Source organism: Pygocentrus nattereri, chromosome 14, assembly GCF_015220715.1.
Source record: "Pygocentrus nattereri isolate fPygNat1 chromosome 14, fPygNat1.pri, whole genome shotgun sequence".
NCBI lineage: Eukaryota > Metazoa > Chordata > Actinopteri > Characiformes > Serrasalmidae > Pygocentrus > Pygocentrus nattereri.
The window spans coordinates 8,282,852-8,299,034 of NC_051224.1; the positions used below are offsets into that span (position 1 = coordinate 8,282,852).

At 39.2% G+C, this 16,183-nt stretch overlaps 1 protein-coding gene across 9 annotated transcripts in view; it reads right to left on the reverse strand.

Annotated features, from left to right (window-relative positions):
* si:ch211-114m9.1 (rho GTPase-activating protein 44) overlaps positions 1–16,183 on the reverse strand; it is a 64,518-nt gene that overhangs the window by 20,985 nt on the left and 27,350 nt on the right. For all 9 annotated transcript variants that reach the window (XM_017705937.2, XM_017705943.2, XM_017705941.2 and 6 more), the window contains exons 2-16: positions 12,140–12,179; positions 11,791–11,910; positions 11,382–11,458; positions 10,570–10,681; positions 10,303–10,379; positions 10,095–10,212; positions 9,719–9,787; positions 8,932–9,013; positions 8,533–8,660; positions 6,855–6,966; positions 6,227–6,308; positions 3,482–3,562; positions 1,612–1,725; positions 1,319–1,410; positions 1,001–1,184 (exon numbers count right to left, since the gene is read on the reverse strand). In XM_017705937.2, the coding sequence (XP_017561426.2) occupies positions 1,001–1,184; positions 1,319–1,410; positions 1,612–1,725; positions 3,482–3,562; positions 6,227–6,308; positions 6,855–6,966; positions 8,533–8,660; positions 8,932–9,013; positions 9,719–9,787; positions 10,095–10,212; positions 10,303–10,379; positions 10,570–10,681; positions 11,382–11,458; positions 11,791–11,910; positions 12,140–12,179 (1,488 nt within the window). The remainder of the gene's footprint in view (positions 1–1,000; positions 1,185–1,318; positions 1,411–1,611; positions 1,726–3,481; positions 3,563–6,226; positions 6,309–6,854; positions 6,967–8,532; positions 8,661–8,931; positions 9,014–9,718; positions 9,788–10,094; positions 10,213–10,302; positions 10,380–10,569; positions 10,682–11,381; positions 11,459–11,790; positions 11,911–12,139; positions 12,180–16,183) is intronic.

Sequence of the window (16,183 nt, forward strand, 5' to 3'; positions counted from 1 at the left end):
TCTAAGCAGGTGTGGAAACCAAAACAATATTGCATCATCATTGTGATATATGACATCACAATATGCTTTTCTCAGCTTATTGCGAATATTGTTTATAGAACCCTCACCAACGGTATGTGTCATTACAAAGTTAGCATAATTAGTCCTGTTCCACTGGATTTAGTACAAGTAGTACGTGAAACAGACACATCCTTGTTCTTATAGTTTTTCAAATTAAAAACATTTTTATATATTTTTCGATGACAAAAAAGTAAAAAGACTGAGGGGAGGCAAAGTATTTAACATGTTCAGGATATTGGTGGTTAAGATTAAGTGACCCTTATTAGTCCCACAGTGGGGAAATTTCACCTCTGCATTTAACCTATCCGTGAAGTGAAACACCACATACACTCTAATGAGCACACACACACTGGGGGACAGTGAGCACACTTGCCCGATCCGCAGCATCCGGGGAGCAGTTGGGGGTTAGGTGTCTTGCTCAAGGACACCTGAGTCACGTGCTGTCAGTTCTGGGGATCGAACCAGCAACCTTCTGGTCACGAGGCTGGCTCCCTAATCTCCAACCCATGACTGCCCCCAGTCAGAGGTTCTTATAGTTTTTAACAGCATTTTTTAAAAATGTGGCAGAATTATATCTGGTTCTGTTTTGTCTGTTCCAACTTATCAAACCTCAGAAAAGCAAATTATCTTGACACTTCTTGTTTATCATTAAGATATAATTATACTACATGTTTAACATATTGTTGGAAAACAGACTTGTAAAAAAAAAAGATTTCCAATCTTTTTGGTCTCTAAACCACATAACCATACATTATAAGTGGACTCCAGGGAAACAGAAATCCAAGCAAATTGCGGAATATGGGCCCTTTAAGGTTGGAGAGGAAAGAGTGAGTGTGTGGGAGTCACACAGAAGGAGTGAAGGAGAGGAACAGCTTGTGCAGGGAGAGAGAGAGAAAGCGAGAGAGAGAGAAATAAATAAATAAATAAACGAAAACCCTACCCATCCTTTTTGTAAAACTCCAGCATCATGTTGTCAGTGGCAACGCTGAGGGGGCGTCGGCTCTGGTCGTGTGGCTGCTTGCGCTCTGATTGGTCCATGTCTGGAGAGGGCATGGAGCTGTAGTTGGAGTTGTGGTTGGTGTGCATGGGGCTGCCGTAGCTGCCTGTCAGGTTGAACTCAATATCTAAGAATAGTGGAGGAAAACCAGTTCAGATCTCTCAAGGGAGGTACACTTGTGTATGTACGTGTGGCTGTGTGGGTGTGAGGGGGAGAGAGAGAGAGACGGCGAGCAAGCGAGAGATTGTGTGTTTTAATCACCTCCTGGGAAGAACCAGTCAGCGTGCTGTATGATAGGCTCAATGATTCCGACGATTTGTAGGGACACAGTGGTCATCATTTCTGTCATGTTCCTAAGCACAGCAATGACCCGTTTAATCCACACAATTCATTTCTAACAAAAAGATAGCAATTTTTATACATGGCTCTGCAAGGACACAAAGTTATTGCTTCAAATTTAATATGTCACTTTCCCCCAACACAATAAAAGAGAGCAAAAAAATCTCTAAAGCAGGTATTTATAATCAGTATAAAAGTAACAGGCACACACTCACGCTTCAGAATGTGACCACAGCAGATTAGGTCCCAGTACTATTGCAATGTTTCCAGGAGTCATTTTGTTGGAGTCCTGGTACTCGGTCAGCTTGGCTAGGAATTTAATTAAGTATCTGTAGAACACAGAAGCAGGGAGAAAAATGAAAAAGCCAATCTTTTAATCTACACCGAATTTACACAGACTGGCCAGTCTGCAGCATCCTCTCACATTGGCTATTTCTGTTCCTGAGTCATATCAATATTTCAGTGGACTCAACTCTCTGGGCTGAAGCAGGTACAGCAGAACAGTGACGGTCTGTTCAGACCAACAGTTAACCTCCAAACACAGCCTGTACATCAGGGCCTTGCCAGATAATAGATAGAGACAAGGCATATTCAAAACCACTAGTGAAAAAAAGTGAATAGGACGCTGAAACATAATTATGCATGATAGTGTCCAAATGTCAGAGACCCTCCTTTGGTCATTTATTTATTTATTTATTTATTTTTTTTACAGAAAATTAGACAAAAGCCAAAACAAGTAACAAATTCAACTTCAGAGCTATCATTCATTCAAGCTAACATTCCCACAAGCAACTACCCAAACACACCTTAGCTAAATCATGCGCATATAAAATGGCTAAAGGAGATATTTCTGTGGAGATTAGATATAAGATAATCCACTTGCAAACTGCCACCATCAAAAAACAGTACTTAAAACTTTCATTTCTGAGAGAGGAGAGGAGCTCCACACTTATTTCTGGTCTGAAAAAATCCACAGGTGTTTCGTCCATCCTTCCACTGTGAGAAGACAACTTAACACTATCAGTCTAAAATGATGTGTAGGTGTCAAGAAAACATTACTGAGAAAAGGCAATAAACAAAAAAGAAGATTCGTGCTAAAACACTGAAGCTAGACATCTGAGATGTTGAGTAAGAAATTCCAGATCTCAGTATTATCGTATGTGTTTGGGATGACTTTGTTCCTGAGAAGCAGAAAATTGCAACCAAAACTGTAAGTAAGACTCCAAAAAAGAATGGAAGCTGTGAAGGCAAAGGGTAAACACACTAAATATTAAAAAAGTGATATCTTCTAAGCCGCTTCTCCTTTTGGGTCGTGTGGGGTGGGGGGGTTGGGTGCTGGAGCTTATCCCAGCTGTCATTGGGTGAGAGTTAAAATATATTAATTAAATTATATATATATATATATATATATATATATATATATAGGGGACCAAAAATGAAAAAAATTACATAAGTATGTATAAATAAATAAATTTAAAAAATTACTTAAAATATATAAAATAGCATTGTTGAAGATTTCCTAGAATCGGGTGTGTTCATCAGGCTCTGTTCCTTATTGTACAAGATGCTAGTTGAAAAATTTTAAATATGCATCATTATAAGTAAACATTGCCAAGCAAACACTGTTGATTCAATGAAAAGAAAGGCCAGCTGAGAAAAATGCTAATCAATTTGTTGACTTTCTTTTTGTGAGCAAATTTGAATCAAGCTTTCATAGAAGTTTTTCAAACAAAATAATTTTTTCTTTGGTCCTTCTTTTTTATCCAATACGTGTTTATCGCCGAACAACCTCTCTTGAGTGAGAAATCACACAGTCAAAACAACAAAACGTCTATTTCTCCTAAATAGAGTCAGAATAAGCACTTAAGTACAACAAGGAGAGCACTCATACACTGAAGTATGAGTGAACAACCCCCCCCCCAAATACAATGAAATTTGCCCAATGACTGTCACTGATGATCGAAGCATACTCAACATTCCATCAGAGATGTGGTATCTGACACATTTCCCCAGTAATGGTCCTCCTGACTGATTCACAAATTCACGACTAATGATGGCAATAGGTAAACAAGCAGCAGCACTGACCTGAAATTGTTTAAATTGTCCGGTGGAAGTTTCTCACATGCAGCCAGCAGGGCTTGGAGCCTCTTGTCCATATCTTGAATACTGGACAAAGCAAAAAAATTGTTTGGGTGTGCTAGGAACTGATACATATGGCACAACATGCAGACTGTTAGTTGCAGTGGATAGAACTGTAAACTGTAACATTCTTTTAAAAATATTATAAAAAGGGCAACTTCGATATCTCAAAAGTGGCGATTTATGCTGTTTAATCTACATTTACAATAATAATTTAAAGATTATTATTGTATTTGTGTAACAAGCTACCTTGAACATATGAATGTCAGTCATGTTCTATCAGTCAAGTTCTCACTAGGAATGCACAATGAACAGGATCATATCAGTAAAAATAGATATTTGCTTAAAAATAAATTAACATTGGACAGATTATATTTGTTCAATATTTTTAAATGATATTTAATGACATTTATTGTACTCTTGAAGAGCAGAATGTTTATGTGATGCAGGCCTACTGCGCAAAAGTGTCTGCACTCTACCATAAAATAAGTGAGGTGGAGTGCAGTTTCACTTTCTACATTAGATTAATATTTTTCTATCAACATCGGCAGAAAATATCAAATCTCGGCATAGTTCCTGTATTGGTGCATCCCTAGTGCTAACTGAACTGAATCTGAATGAACTTCCACACTCGCTCAGAGAGAAAACATTGCAGTGCACTAGCAGAAGCTTTGTGCATCTTTTATATGGGGATAGAAAACATACAACCCCAATTCCAATGAAGTTGGGACGTTGTGTAAAACATAAATAAAAACAGAATATTCTGATTTACAAATCCTTTTCTACCTATATTCAATTGAATACACTACAAAGACAAGATATTTAATGTTCAAACATAAACTGTTGTTTTTTGCAAATATTTACTCATTTTGAATTTGATGCCTGCAACACGTTCCAAAGATGTTGGGACAAGGGCATGTTTACCACTGTGTTACATCACCTTTCCTTTTAACAACACTCAATAAGTGTTTGAGAACACTAATTGTTGAAGCTTTGTAGGTGGAATTCTTTCCCATTCCTGCTTGATGTACAACTTCAGCTGCTCAACAGTCCGGGGTCTCCGTTGTCATATTTTGCGCTTCATAATGCGCCGCACATTTTCAATAGGAGACAGGTCTGGACTGCAGGCAGGCCAGTCTAGTACTCTAGACTAGTACTCAGTCTAGTACTCAGGCCAGTCTCTTTTACTATGAAGCCACGCTGTTGTAACGTGCAGAATGTGGCTTGGCATTGTCTTGCTGAAATAAGCAGGACATCCCTGAAAATGACGTTGCTTGGATGGCAGCAGATGTTGCTCCAAAACCTGTATGTACCTTTCAGCATTAATGATGCCTTCACAGATGTGCAAGTTACCCATGCCATGAGCACTAACACACCCCCATACCATCAGAGATGCTGGCTTTTGAACTTTGCGCTGGTAACAATCCAGACAGTCCTTTTCCTCTTTGGCCCGGAGGACACGACGTCAATGATTTCCAAAAACAATCTGAAATGTGGACTCGTCAGACCACAGGACACTTTTCCACTTTGCGTCAGTCCATCTCAGATGAGCTCAGGCCCAGAGAAGCCGGCAGCGTTTCTGGGTGGTGTTGATATATGGGTTTCGCTTTGCATGGCAGAGTTTTAACTTGCACTTGTAGTTGGAGCTTCGAACTGTGTTCACTGACAGTGGTTTTCTGAAGTGTTCCTGAGCCCATGTGGGAATATCCGTTACAGAATGATGTCGGTTTTTAATGCAGTGCCGCCTGAGGGGTCGAAGGTCACGGGCATTCAATGTTGGTTTTCTGCCTTGCCGCTTACTTGCAGAGATTTCTCCAGATTCTCTGAACCTTTTGATGATATTATGGACTGTGGATGATAAAATCCCTAAATTCCTTGCAATTGCACGTTGAGAAACGTTGTTCTTAAACTGTTGGACTATTTGCTCACGCAGTTGTTCACAAAGTGGTGAACCTCTCTCCATCCTTGCTTGTGAACAACTGAGCCTTTCAGGGATGCTCCCTTTATACCCAATCATGACACTCACCTGTTTCCAATTGACCTGTTCACCTGTGGAACGTTCCAAACAGGTGTTTTTTGAGCATTCCTCAACTTTCCCAGTCTTTTTTTGCCCCTGTCCCAACTTCTTTGGAACGTGTTGCAGGCATCAAATTCAAAATGAGTGAATATTTGCAAAAAACAATAAAGTTTATCCGTTTGAACATTAAATATCTTGTCTTTGTAGTGTATTCAATTGAATATAGGTTGAAAAGGATTTGCAAATCATCGTATTCTGTTTTTATTTATGTTTTACATAACTTCATTGGAATTGGGGTTGTAGTATCACATATAAACCCCCGCTTCTAAATGCTGCTATATTTGCTAAGTCAGTAAGTCATTGCATTGAACAGATGTATTATACTGGTGAAAATGTGCAGTGTTGTAGCTGAGATACCCTAGCACTGGTGTTACCGATCTTATCCACAATAATCCTTCTTTATTTATAATTTTTCAAGATTTTGAAATTTCCTTTCGGTTTTTCCCCCCAAGTTAAAAAAAGCACATTTTCTGTGTGGTCTCCACTGTAACTAGTCCGATATTTGAAGACTGAGAGCAACTGAAACAAGTGCAATTAGGTAACACCACATTGGCTCTTAGTGAATAAGACTGGTGACCCCTGCCCCTGCCTCGGTGTAAATTACATCTACTCACTTTGAGGCCTGAATCCACTCTTCGTAGAGCTCAGACATCATCAGAGGCTCAGGGAGTTCACGGAGATATGACTTCAGAGCCCCTGCAAAAGCGAAAGGACAGTAGAAGGAGAAAGGGAGTGGGAAATAAGAAAAAGTAGGAAGTAAAAAGAAAAAGAGAAAGAAAAAGAAGAGGAAGGACAGAGGATGGATACTATCAGGCTGGAGCATGTCTGATAGGGCCTGAAGGAGATGTGATTCACTTAGCTTTGAATACTGTTAGAGGAGGAACAGAGAAAGAGAGAAAGAATGAGTGAGAGACAGAGAGAGAGAGAGAAAAACAGAGAGAGAGAGAGAGAGAGAGAGAGAGAGAGATGGGTGCCTCCAAGCCATGCAAGATGCCAGTGGTATTTGCTAGTGCTGCTGGCCTGCTTCTGCCTCACTGGCCAGTGATGACTCATAAGAAAGGGCAAAGCATGATGGGATTAGAGCAAAGGGAACCTAGGGCTGAGTTAAATGGAAATGCATTTGGGGTCAAACTCTGTCCTAGAATGCCAGCACTGGTAGAAAATGCAAAAACATTCCAACCGTCCTCCAGGACTGAATTATGTCACAGGTCAAGTCTGGCCTCACGGAGCTCACCAGCTCACCTGCTATAGCGTGAGGATCCGCAGAGTACTCTTGCACATCCACCACCCCACAGTCTAGCGATGCCTTTAACTTCTTCAGTTTGGAGGCGGAGGGGGCCACTCGGAACAAACCCTGGGAGCACAGTTAACCCCAAGTGAGAAAGGCTCACGTCTTCTGCTGTCATAGCAACAATGGCTCACACAAAAAGGCTCTCAGCAAACAGTGAGTGCTCAAAAAAGGAAGTGTTGGATAAAATTTGGTACTGTGAAAGCTGGTGTTGTTTTCGCTGTGAATTCCACCTTGGACTTGTCCCAGTGTGAATTCTTTGCCTCAAAACCATTGCTCAGAAGAAAAGGGTGTGATGCTGGGCAAAGTGACTCAATATCACACTAGGATCCAAGATGAACCTATACCTCAGCAGGCAATAGGCTGCACTACAAGCCAGAAAAACTGGAGAAAGCAGTCTTTTTGTAAGGTTCAAAAGTCTAGTAAAAATGTGTGTTTTAATGCTTGTTGGCAGAATAACTAAAATCAGTTGCCAGCGTTGTAGTTTAACCCAAGACGTTTTTTCAAACGAATCGACTAGTTTAAACTGATGTTTTGTTAAATACTATTCAAGCTAGATCGGTTTTATTCAAGCAGGCTCTACAAAATTATTTACTAATCAATTGCTAGAAGACAAAGTATTTGTGTAATTTCCCCAAATTCCCATAGTCCAGATTGAAACATCATAGTGCTGATTTCCATGTCAGCATAGGTGACAGGCACCACACTCAATAACAATCACAACACAGTGCACAGCTGTGTTTATGACATTATTATACTCCGATGAGGTCAATTTAGACAGGACTACTATTACTGAGAGAGCTCTATATTCAGCAAATTACAGTAAGTATTTCACTCAGTAGGTTCAACTCAATTATCACTCATAAAACTATGAGACTATGAGATTACAATCTCTTCAGCAATCAGTTAATCTACAGAAGCTCCGTAAGTAAAATGAATCCATCCTGAACATGGCTTTTTCTAATGTATTATATGGGAGAACACTTCATGCTGTTTCATGATTACAGTCCCTTACATTGAACAGTTTTTTATTATTTACAATTGACTAATTAACACTAACTTAACACACTTGATTCAGTTAAAATAAATTTGGATTCTGTTACACTGTTTCCAAGATATTCAGTCAATGCCTTTTGTGCTATTTTTGTAAACATATAACTGCCTATTAATATCTTAAAAAAAGTTATAGTTATATTTACAAAGTTACAATTGTTTCTAAACTTTCGGCTAGTAGTATAGCTTAGTTTATACTGTCAAAATTACCACGAGTGATAATAAAAGCATGGTGAAATTCAACAAGAATTATTTCTCATTTGTAATGCACTGAAATAAGCACTACAAAAAAATGTGTAGATTTTCAGTCAATATGATGGAAAAAGTACTGCTGTGTATAAAGGCTTGTTTTGTGGAAAGAAAGCCAATTTTTTTTTTTATTTTGTCATGTTTTTGTCATTTTTTGACATGAAAAAGTTTGCAGACTCAACTCATCTATATAGAATGTAAACTGATTGTAAATATAATTACTGAGTATATAATTAAACATGTAATTACTTTAAAATTATACAGCAGCAACAAATAATCAGCTCATAACTTCTCAAATTTAAACATTGGTCTTCTGCATGTGGTCCATACCTCCTCTTGCATGCCACACTCCAGCAGCATGGTGACGCAGGCCTCAATGGGGAAGGCTATCTCTCTGCCACTGAGGGTCAGGTGCTCCTCTAACGGCTTGCCATAGGACGGTTTCTCTATCCAGGCCTCTGAAACACACACACACACACACACACACAGACACACACACACACACACACACACACACACACACACACACACACACACACACACACACACACACACACACAGTTACCATATGTAGCCTGCATCTGTTCAAATACTCCTGTCTTCAAGGCGGAAAAAACAGACATAAGCAGACACACAAGTTGCTGACTGACATTTCTTGTGCATGATGAAAGTCAACAACTTGAACAAACTTGTGTAAGCTGGCATTAGAAGCCAGATGGAAGGACTCACCCTGGTGCGCTTTGATCTGAGGCAGCACACTCTGCAGAATCTCCAGAGATTTCCTGTGATACTCCGCCTGAACCTCTATAAGCTAAAGGAAAACAATAAACAGCACTGTTTTAACTAATTTATCCATATGTTCCAAGTAAGCATTCTAAGCAGGTACAAAAATGAAAATTTAGTTGAAACTTGAAAGTAGTGATTCAACTGGATTAATTGTGCATTATTTACAGTACTATAGTATAGTAATATCTGTAACTATATCATTTTAATAATACAAACATTATTATATTGGGTGACCATTTTTTTGCTCCAGATATAGTCACTGACAGTTCTACCTGCTAGTAATGCAGCCTTCAATCCTCCTCAGAAGTTTCTACTTACGACTTCGGAGGACATAAGTACAACGTAATATGTGTTCAAGTGGTTTTGGTCTGAAACAAGATGGATATGCTAGGTGCTTTTTGTTTACTTCTCTTTTCCATTGCTGCATCAAAGTAAAGAGTACTGAATACTGTTTTTTATCATATGGCCATATCTGTCTTATCAAGTGTGCATGTAACACATTAAAAAAATTAGCCTGCAGTGTTCATATGTGAATAACTTAAATACACTCATTTTACAATATACTATTAGTGGCTACCATTATTCAGAAAATTGGGGCTCATAAATAAAATCCCACTTGTACACTCATCATGTAAATGTGGTATTTCTGACAGGCCCTGTAGGCAGCATTGTCTCCTAAAAAATAATGATCAAAATTAACCATGGTAAACTCTTTACCACTAGAACTTACCGTCTGAAAGTAATTTGCATAGTCTATTTCTTTGGCCACAAAATTATACATGTCTGCTGATAACTGGTCCTAGGTGAAGAAAAACAGCATGGTGTTCAACAGTAATCAACAATGGTACATCAGATACTACTGAACTGCAAACAAAAGAGGTCCAGGTTTAAGCACGGCTGCTTACACTGTCAGCTGATAGAATTCAATGCATGAATGGCCTTTTTTAAATTAAAGTGTTTGGTTTTATACAAAGATGAAAATGGCTACACTTATGTAACTGACATTTACTTTATAACAGAAAGAGGAGAATTTATAAGGGGGGGAGAGAGAGAGAAAGAAAGAGCGAGAGAGAGAGAGAGAGAGAGAGAGAGAGAGAGAGACATACCCTGCAGATTTCCATCCGATTGGCTGTTTCTTCCATCTCCTCTCTGAGGGCATCTGCTTTGGCCCCGCTCGGTTGCAGGTTGCTGGGGTGACTGGAGGACTTGGATGATTGCTGCCACCTACAGGCAGGGAAAGAAAGGACACATTAAGAGGAGAGTATGATTCGGTGAAAAGAAAAACAGCTGATTCTTCAGAGTGGCATGTAGCACCTTGTACGTGCTGAATCCATGTCCAGAACAAGCTTTGCTAGATGTTTCCTCTGTTTCTGTATGTTGGGAATGTCCACCTAAAATGACACAGAGAAATAATAATTGGCTCACAAAGCATAGAAGAGCCTAAATTATTACGTTTCGGGATATTTCTTTTAAAAATATGTAAAATGCACATACGAGTTTTAACAAATCCACATCTGGGCAGGGAGTCAGTTATGGATTAATATGGCTTTATATAGCGCTAAGAGAGTGAGAGAGGCTTACCTCAGCCAGGACGTATAGAGGCTCCACCACATCTCTCTCAATCTGGAACTCAAAGAGAATCAGCTCCTGGGCCAGCTTCTCTTCCGTCTCCCCACACAGCTTCAACATCTTGCTGTGGGGAAAGCCCAGGAAAACGCCAGCATGAGGGAAGACTATTTTTGGCTTGCTCTAAAGCTTAAAGGAATCATTTGGTGAAAAATCTAATTTCCCTGAACCCTTAAATTGTCAATTAGCCAAGAAATGTTTGGTTTGCTTCTGTAGTTTTGTGCTAGAGTTTAATGTGGCTAATAACTAATGGAAGTTTAAGCATGTCGAGTTGGTAAGTAATCTCAAAATGACTTTGTCATGTGGTGTAACTGTATGACATTGTTATGCATAAAATGAGCATAAATATAGTGCATAGCTGAAAATAGAGGTGGCAGCCACCTCTCAGTTTCTCAGCATGAAGAAACACTTTCTGTTTGCTGCCACGTTTCCTATCATTGCATAAAAGATGCACAAGACTTCAGTTATTGTTGGATGATTGCTGGTGTTTTTCCAAGTGACTGTGGGAGCTCTGAGTGAGCGCTTCTTATGGCTTTGTCTCATCAGAGTAACAAACGTGAATGTGTGACTTACATTCCTATGTATGTATTTTCAAAGACAGTTTACTATACAAATAGAAATCTAGAATTTTTTACCTTTATTAAATCACATTCTTCACATATAAACTAAATGCAATTACAACACTGTGAAACACTGTAAATAACAGACAGGAGCAGGTTAAAAGGCAGAAAAGGCCACATTTTTACATCAGCTATAAAAGGTCTTACCCAAGTAAAGAGTCGTCTCCTAGTACTGCAGCTCCTTCCACCATACACTGGGCCAGTGTGGTCAATGGCAACTTTTTCTGTTTAGGGAACAGTAGAAGAAAAACAAAAAAAAGCAGGAATACAAATGGCTCCGATCACTACATATTCTGCTAAAGTCTCTGCATAAACAAGATGAAAACAAAACAAAGCAAACTTTCTTACAAAATCCAGAAACAGTTTAGTGACTACAGATAAATACTTGATTAGATAGAATGCAAAGCACATCTCTTCTTTTTTCCTCCCTTACATACAAATGTCTTTTGCTCTGTTTTATGTCATTTGTCTCAACTGTTGTCTGTAGCATACTCTGCACTGTAGTGCTACATATTCAATAAATAAATCAATAAACAAGCAAATAAACAGGACAAACCGAAGGTGACTTGACCGATCTCTTGTCCACGTCAGCCCCTTGCTGTCCCTGCAGGCAGGCGGTGAGTTTCTTATGTGTGCTATGGGAGACCTGCTTGACCAGGTCCAGACGCTTCTCCACCTTAACCGCACATAAACACAAAGCACTGGTCCATCACCCAGTAACACAAACTGTCAAACGAGTCAAACTACGCACATGCAAAAATACACCCACCATACATATTTATGAGGACAAATATAAATACCTTAAAAAACAACACATAATAGGAATACCATGTAGCAAATGGAGGACAACAGAAACAACACAGGGCAGCAACTTTAAAGCAATAAAGTACTCCAGATGATCTTACCTGTAGTAGGTCCTCGCTTAGTACTTCTGTTTTTTCTGCCCTGTAATGTAGAGTGGTGCAATTAGCGTGGTAGGCTAGTGCGGGCCTGAATAATTTAACCAGAATAAACTGAACAGGCCACCAGGGGAATCACGCCATGTTCTTACAGCAATTAATTACACACAAGCCAGCTAGACTACTTACATACTGTACGTGTGAATCATTTTTTCCCTTCATGGCCAAACAACTATACAATTTCGCACTCAACACAGATAGGATGATAATCACCAACAGCACTGGTCATTCACTGGCAGACATTCAGCAATAATATTTTCTGTCAGGGTTCTTTACTCAGAGTGGAGTGGACAGTGCCTCCACCCTCCTGTTTCCTGTGCTTCGGTACAGCACACGTCATGCTAAACAGCATAGATTACTTTCCCCATTTCTCATCCAGTGTTGTGACTGATCCTCAGGGAAAGATACAGGCACTGACCCAATGAGGCCTCCTGTACCAACACTCTCATAGCTTCAGCATTTATAAGTTTGCATATAAAAACAAAAATACACAAACAAACAAAAAAAACACAAAATTTATTTGGTCTAATTAAATAAAAGAGTTTGATGAAACACTGTTAAAGTTCCAGATTGTACCACTCCCTAGGCCACAGAGTCCACAAATGGAAATTAAGCTACAAAAACAGTCCATTGTGAACTCACTGTTTTTGTGATGTCATAACAACATATTTACTTTGTCTACTCATTCAACCTAAAGCAGTTTAGCTCTGCCCAGCTCTTACATTGAAGATATAAGGAGTGTTTCAGTTTTGAATATTTTTTGAATGAAGCACAACACAGGACACCCAATCAGAACAAATGTGATTTACACATGTTAGGCACAGTAAAATCGCCTGTTTAATTCTAAAACATAAAGAGAGGTTGGGAAATAAAAATGACTCACAACTGCTTTGGGTGTGTGTATAATATACTGCTGTATACTGCTATAATATATTGCTGAATTCAACATATTGGAAACAAAACACAGAACGCAATATGTGCCAAGTTAGGGCACATTTTATATTTCAGACACTAAATAAAGACTCTGAAATAAATCTTATATTTAGGTTCTCTTTTTAGGATGTGTTCACTTACACAGAAAATCTGTAAAACGTAATCTGGGGCACATAAATTTTTGCATAGGACTGTATATCTACAACCCCAATTCCAATGAAGTTTGGACGTTGTGTAAAATATAAATAAAAACAGAACACGATGATTTGCAAATACTTTTCAACCTATATTCAATTGACGAGTTGAGGAATGTTCAAAAAACACCTGTTTGGAACATTCCACAGGTGAACAGGTTAATTGGAAAAGGGAGCACCCCTGAAAGACTCAAGTTCACAAGCAAGGCTGGTGCGAGGTTCACCACTTCGTTAACAACCGCGTGAGCAAACAGTCCAACAGTTTTAAGAATGTTTCTCAATGTGCAATTGCAAGGAATTTAGGGATTTAATCATCTACAGTCCATAATATCATCAAAAGATTCAGAGAATCTGAAGAAATCTCTGCAAGTAAGCGGCAAGGCAGAAAACCAACAATGAATGCCCGTGACCTTCGATCCCTCAGGTGGCACTGCATTAAAAACCCACATCATTCTGTAACGGATATTATCACATGGGCTCAGGAACACTTCAGAAAACCACTGTCAGTGAACACAGTTCGTCGCTCCATCTACAAGTGCAAGTTAAAACTCTGCCATGCAAAGCGAAAGCCATATATCAACAACACCCAGAAACGCTGCCGGCTTCTCTGGGCCTGAGCTCATCTGAGATGGACTGACGCAAAGTGGAAAAGTGTCCTGTGGTCTGACGAGTCCACATTTCAAATTGGTTTTGGAAATCATGGACGTCATGTCAAAGAGGGCCAAAGAGGAAAAGGACTGTCCAGACTGTTATCAGCGCAAAGTTCTAAAGCCAGCATCTCTGATGGTGTGGGGGTGTGTTAGTGCCCATGGCATGGGTAACTTGCACATCTGTGAAGCCACCATTAATGCTGAAAGGTACATACAGGTTTTGGAGCAACATATGCTGCCATCCAAGCAACGTCTTTTTCAGGGACATCCTGCTTATTTCAGCAAGACAATGCCAAGCCACATTCTGCATGTGTTACAACAGCATGGCTTCATATTAAAAGAGTGCGGGTACTAGACTGGCCTGCCTGCAGTCCAGGCCTGTCTCCCACTGAAAATGTGTGACGCATTATGAAGCACAATATACGACAACGGAGACCCTGAAGTTGTACATCAAGCAAGAATGGGAAAGAATTCCACCTACAAAGCTTCAACAATTAGTGTCCTCTGTTCCGAAACGCTTACTGAGTGTTGTAAAAAGGAAAGGTGATGTAACACAGTGGTAAACATGCCCCTCTCCCAACTTCTTTGGAACGTGTTGCAGGCATCAAATTCAAAATAAGTAAATATTTGCAAAAAAACAACAAAGTTTATCCGTTTGAACATTAAATATCTCGTCTTTGTAGTGTATTCAATTGAATATAGGTTGAAAATGATTTGCAAATCATTGTATTATGTTTTTATTTATGTTTTACACAACGTCCCAACTTCAATGGAATTGGGGTTGTATCAATATGAGAACTGTTTGACTGTTTGAATATTTTGCTGATACTGATATGATTGTGATATCATCCAGGTTCTGGTAAATAAATTCAAATAAACATTATAAGTGGACTTCAGGGAAAAAAAGTAAATACAAAAAATTTACAAGTAGTCTCTTTAAAGAGAAATCACGTAATCATGTAAACTTTATAGGGTGTCAAGCAGGCATGCAGGGCTGGGAAGGGACTGAGTGATGACCCATGAATGCATGAACAGCACTACAAGACTGACCCCAATGCAGGCTCAAGCACTGGGGAATTCATCTGCACATTCCAATCAGTTTCTCAGTCACAGAAGCCTGCACTGCAGCAGTGTGAAAGCACACACACTGAGGCTGTGTTAAAATGGACATGTGTGGCAGGCTCTCGCTCTCTCTCTGCTCCAGATCTGCTTCCACAGCCGGCATGACCCATATGCCTCACACATACACGCAGCAGAACAAGTTGCCATGGCAGCAAATGTCTACGAATGAAAATAGACAGTAACACATCTGGACTAGGACAGCGAATACATGTTATGGTTAGTGAGAAGCTGTCAGAGCAGAGAAGAACACTGACTTGAAATAAGTGTTGACAGAGTGCAAGATCTCTTCATGGCATTGATGAATGTGGAAAGCTGAAGGTTGGTAGACAGGAGGGCTGCAAATTTTTGGTGTAACAAGGATTCAAACCCGCTAAGAAACAGCATATTTCAACTTTCATAAATCAACTTTTAAAAATTAAAATTTGTAATTCCAAATGTGTCAGTAAGTAATAATTGCAATAACAAATCAATATCAGAAATGTCCTAGGTATATATATATATATATATATATATATATATATATATATAGCACCATTCACTATTGTACAAAATCAATCAATCAATAAATAAAATACTAACAAATGTTTACACTGAGCACATTTTTGTGTACTGAAAGCCTGAGATACAGTCAGCATTTACCTCAACAGCTTTTTTATATAAAAGACTACAAAACTGTTATAACAGTAGAAATGACTGCCCCACTCTCTTAACACTCAATGCAGAGTGTGAAAACAATCCTATTGTTTATTGTGGTTTTACAGGCTTGTGGTTCAGGACGAAGTAGCTTTTGAGCTGTGCTGTGCATTTTTTAACTGGCCATTTAACCTAATGGTTATTTGTCTCCCACGTGAGACAGCAGGGTTCAACCCCAGCGCAGAGAATCCACTCTAATGATGTGTTTATCATATGTTTAAGACATGTTTATCGTGAAATCCATACTGAGATAACGATAAAAATATGGTTTATTGTACAGCGCTAGTTCATACTTTTTTCCACTTTGCTGTGCTTGAGCTGTGTTGCTGGGAAAGACGCCATACGGATCACTGGACTTCGGGTTTTCACAAGCAAACGTAATAGAAACAGCACCATGT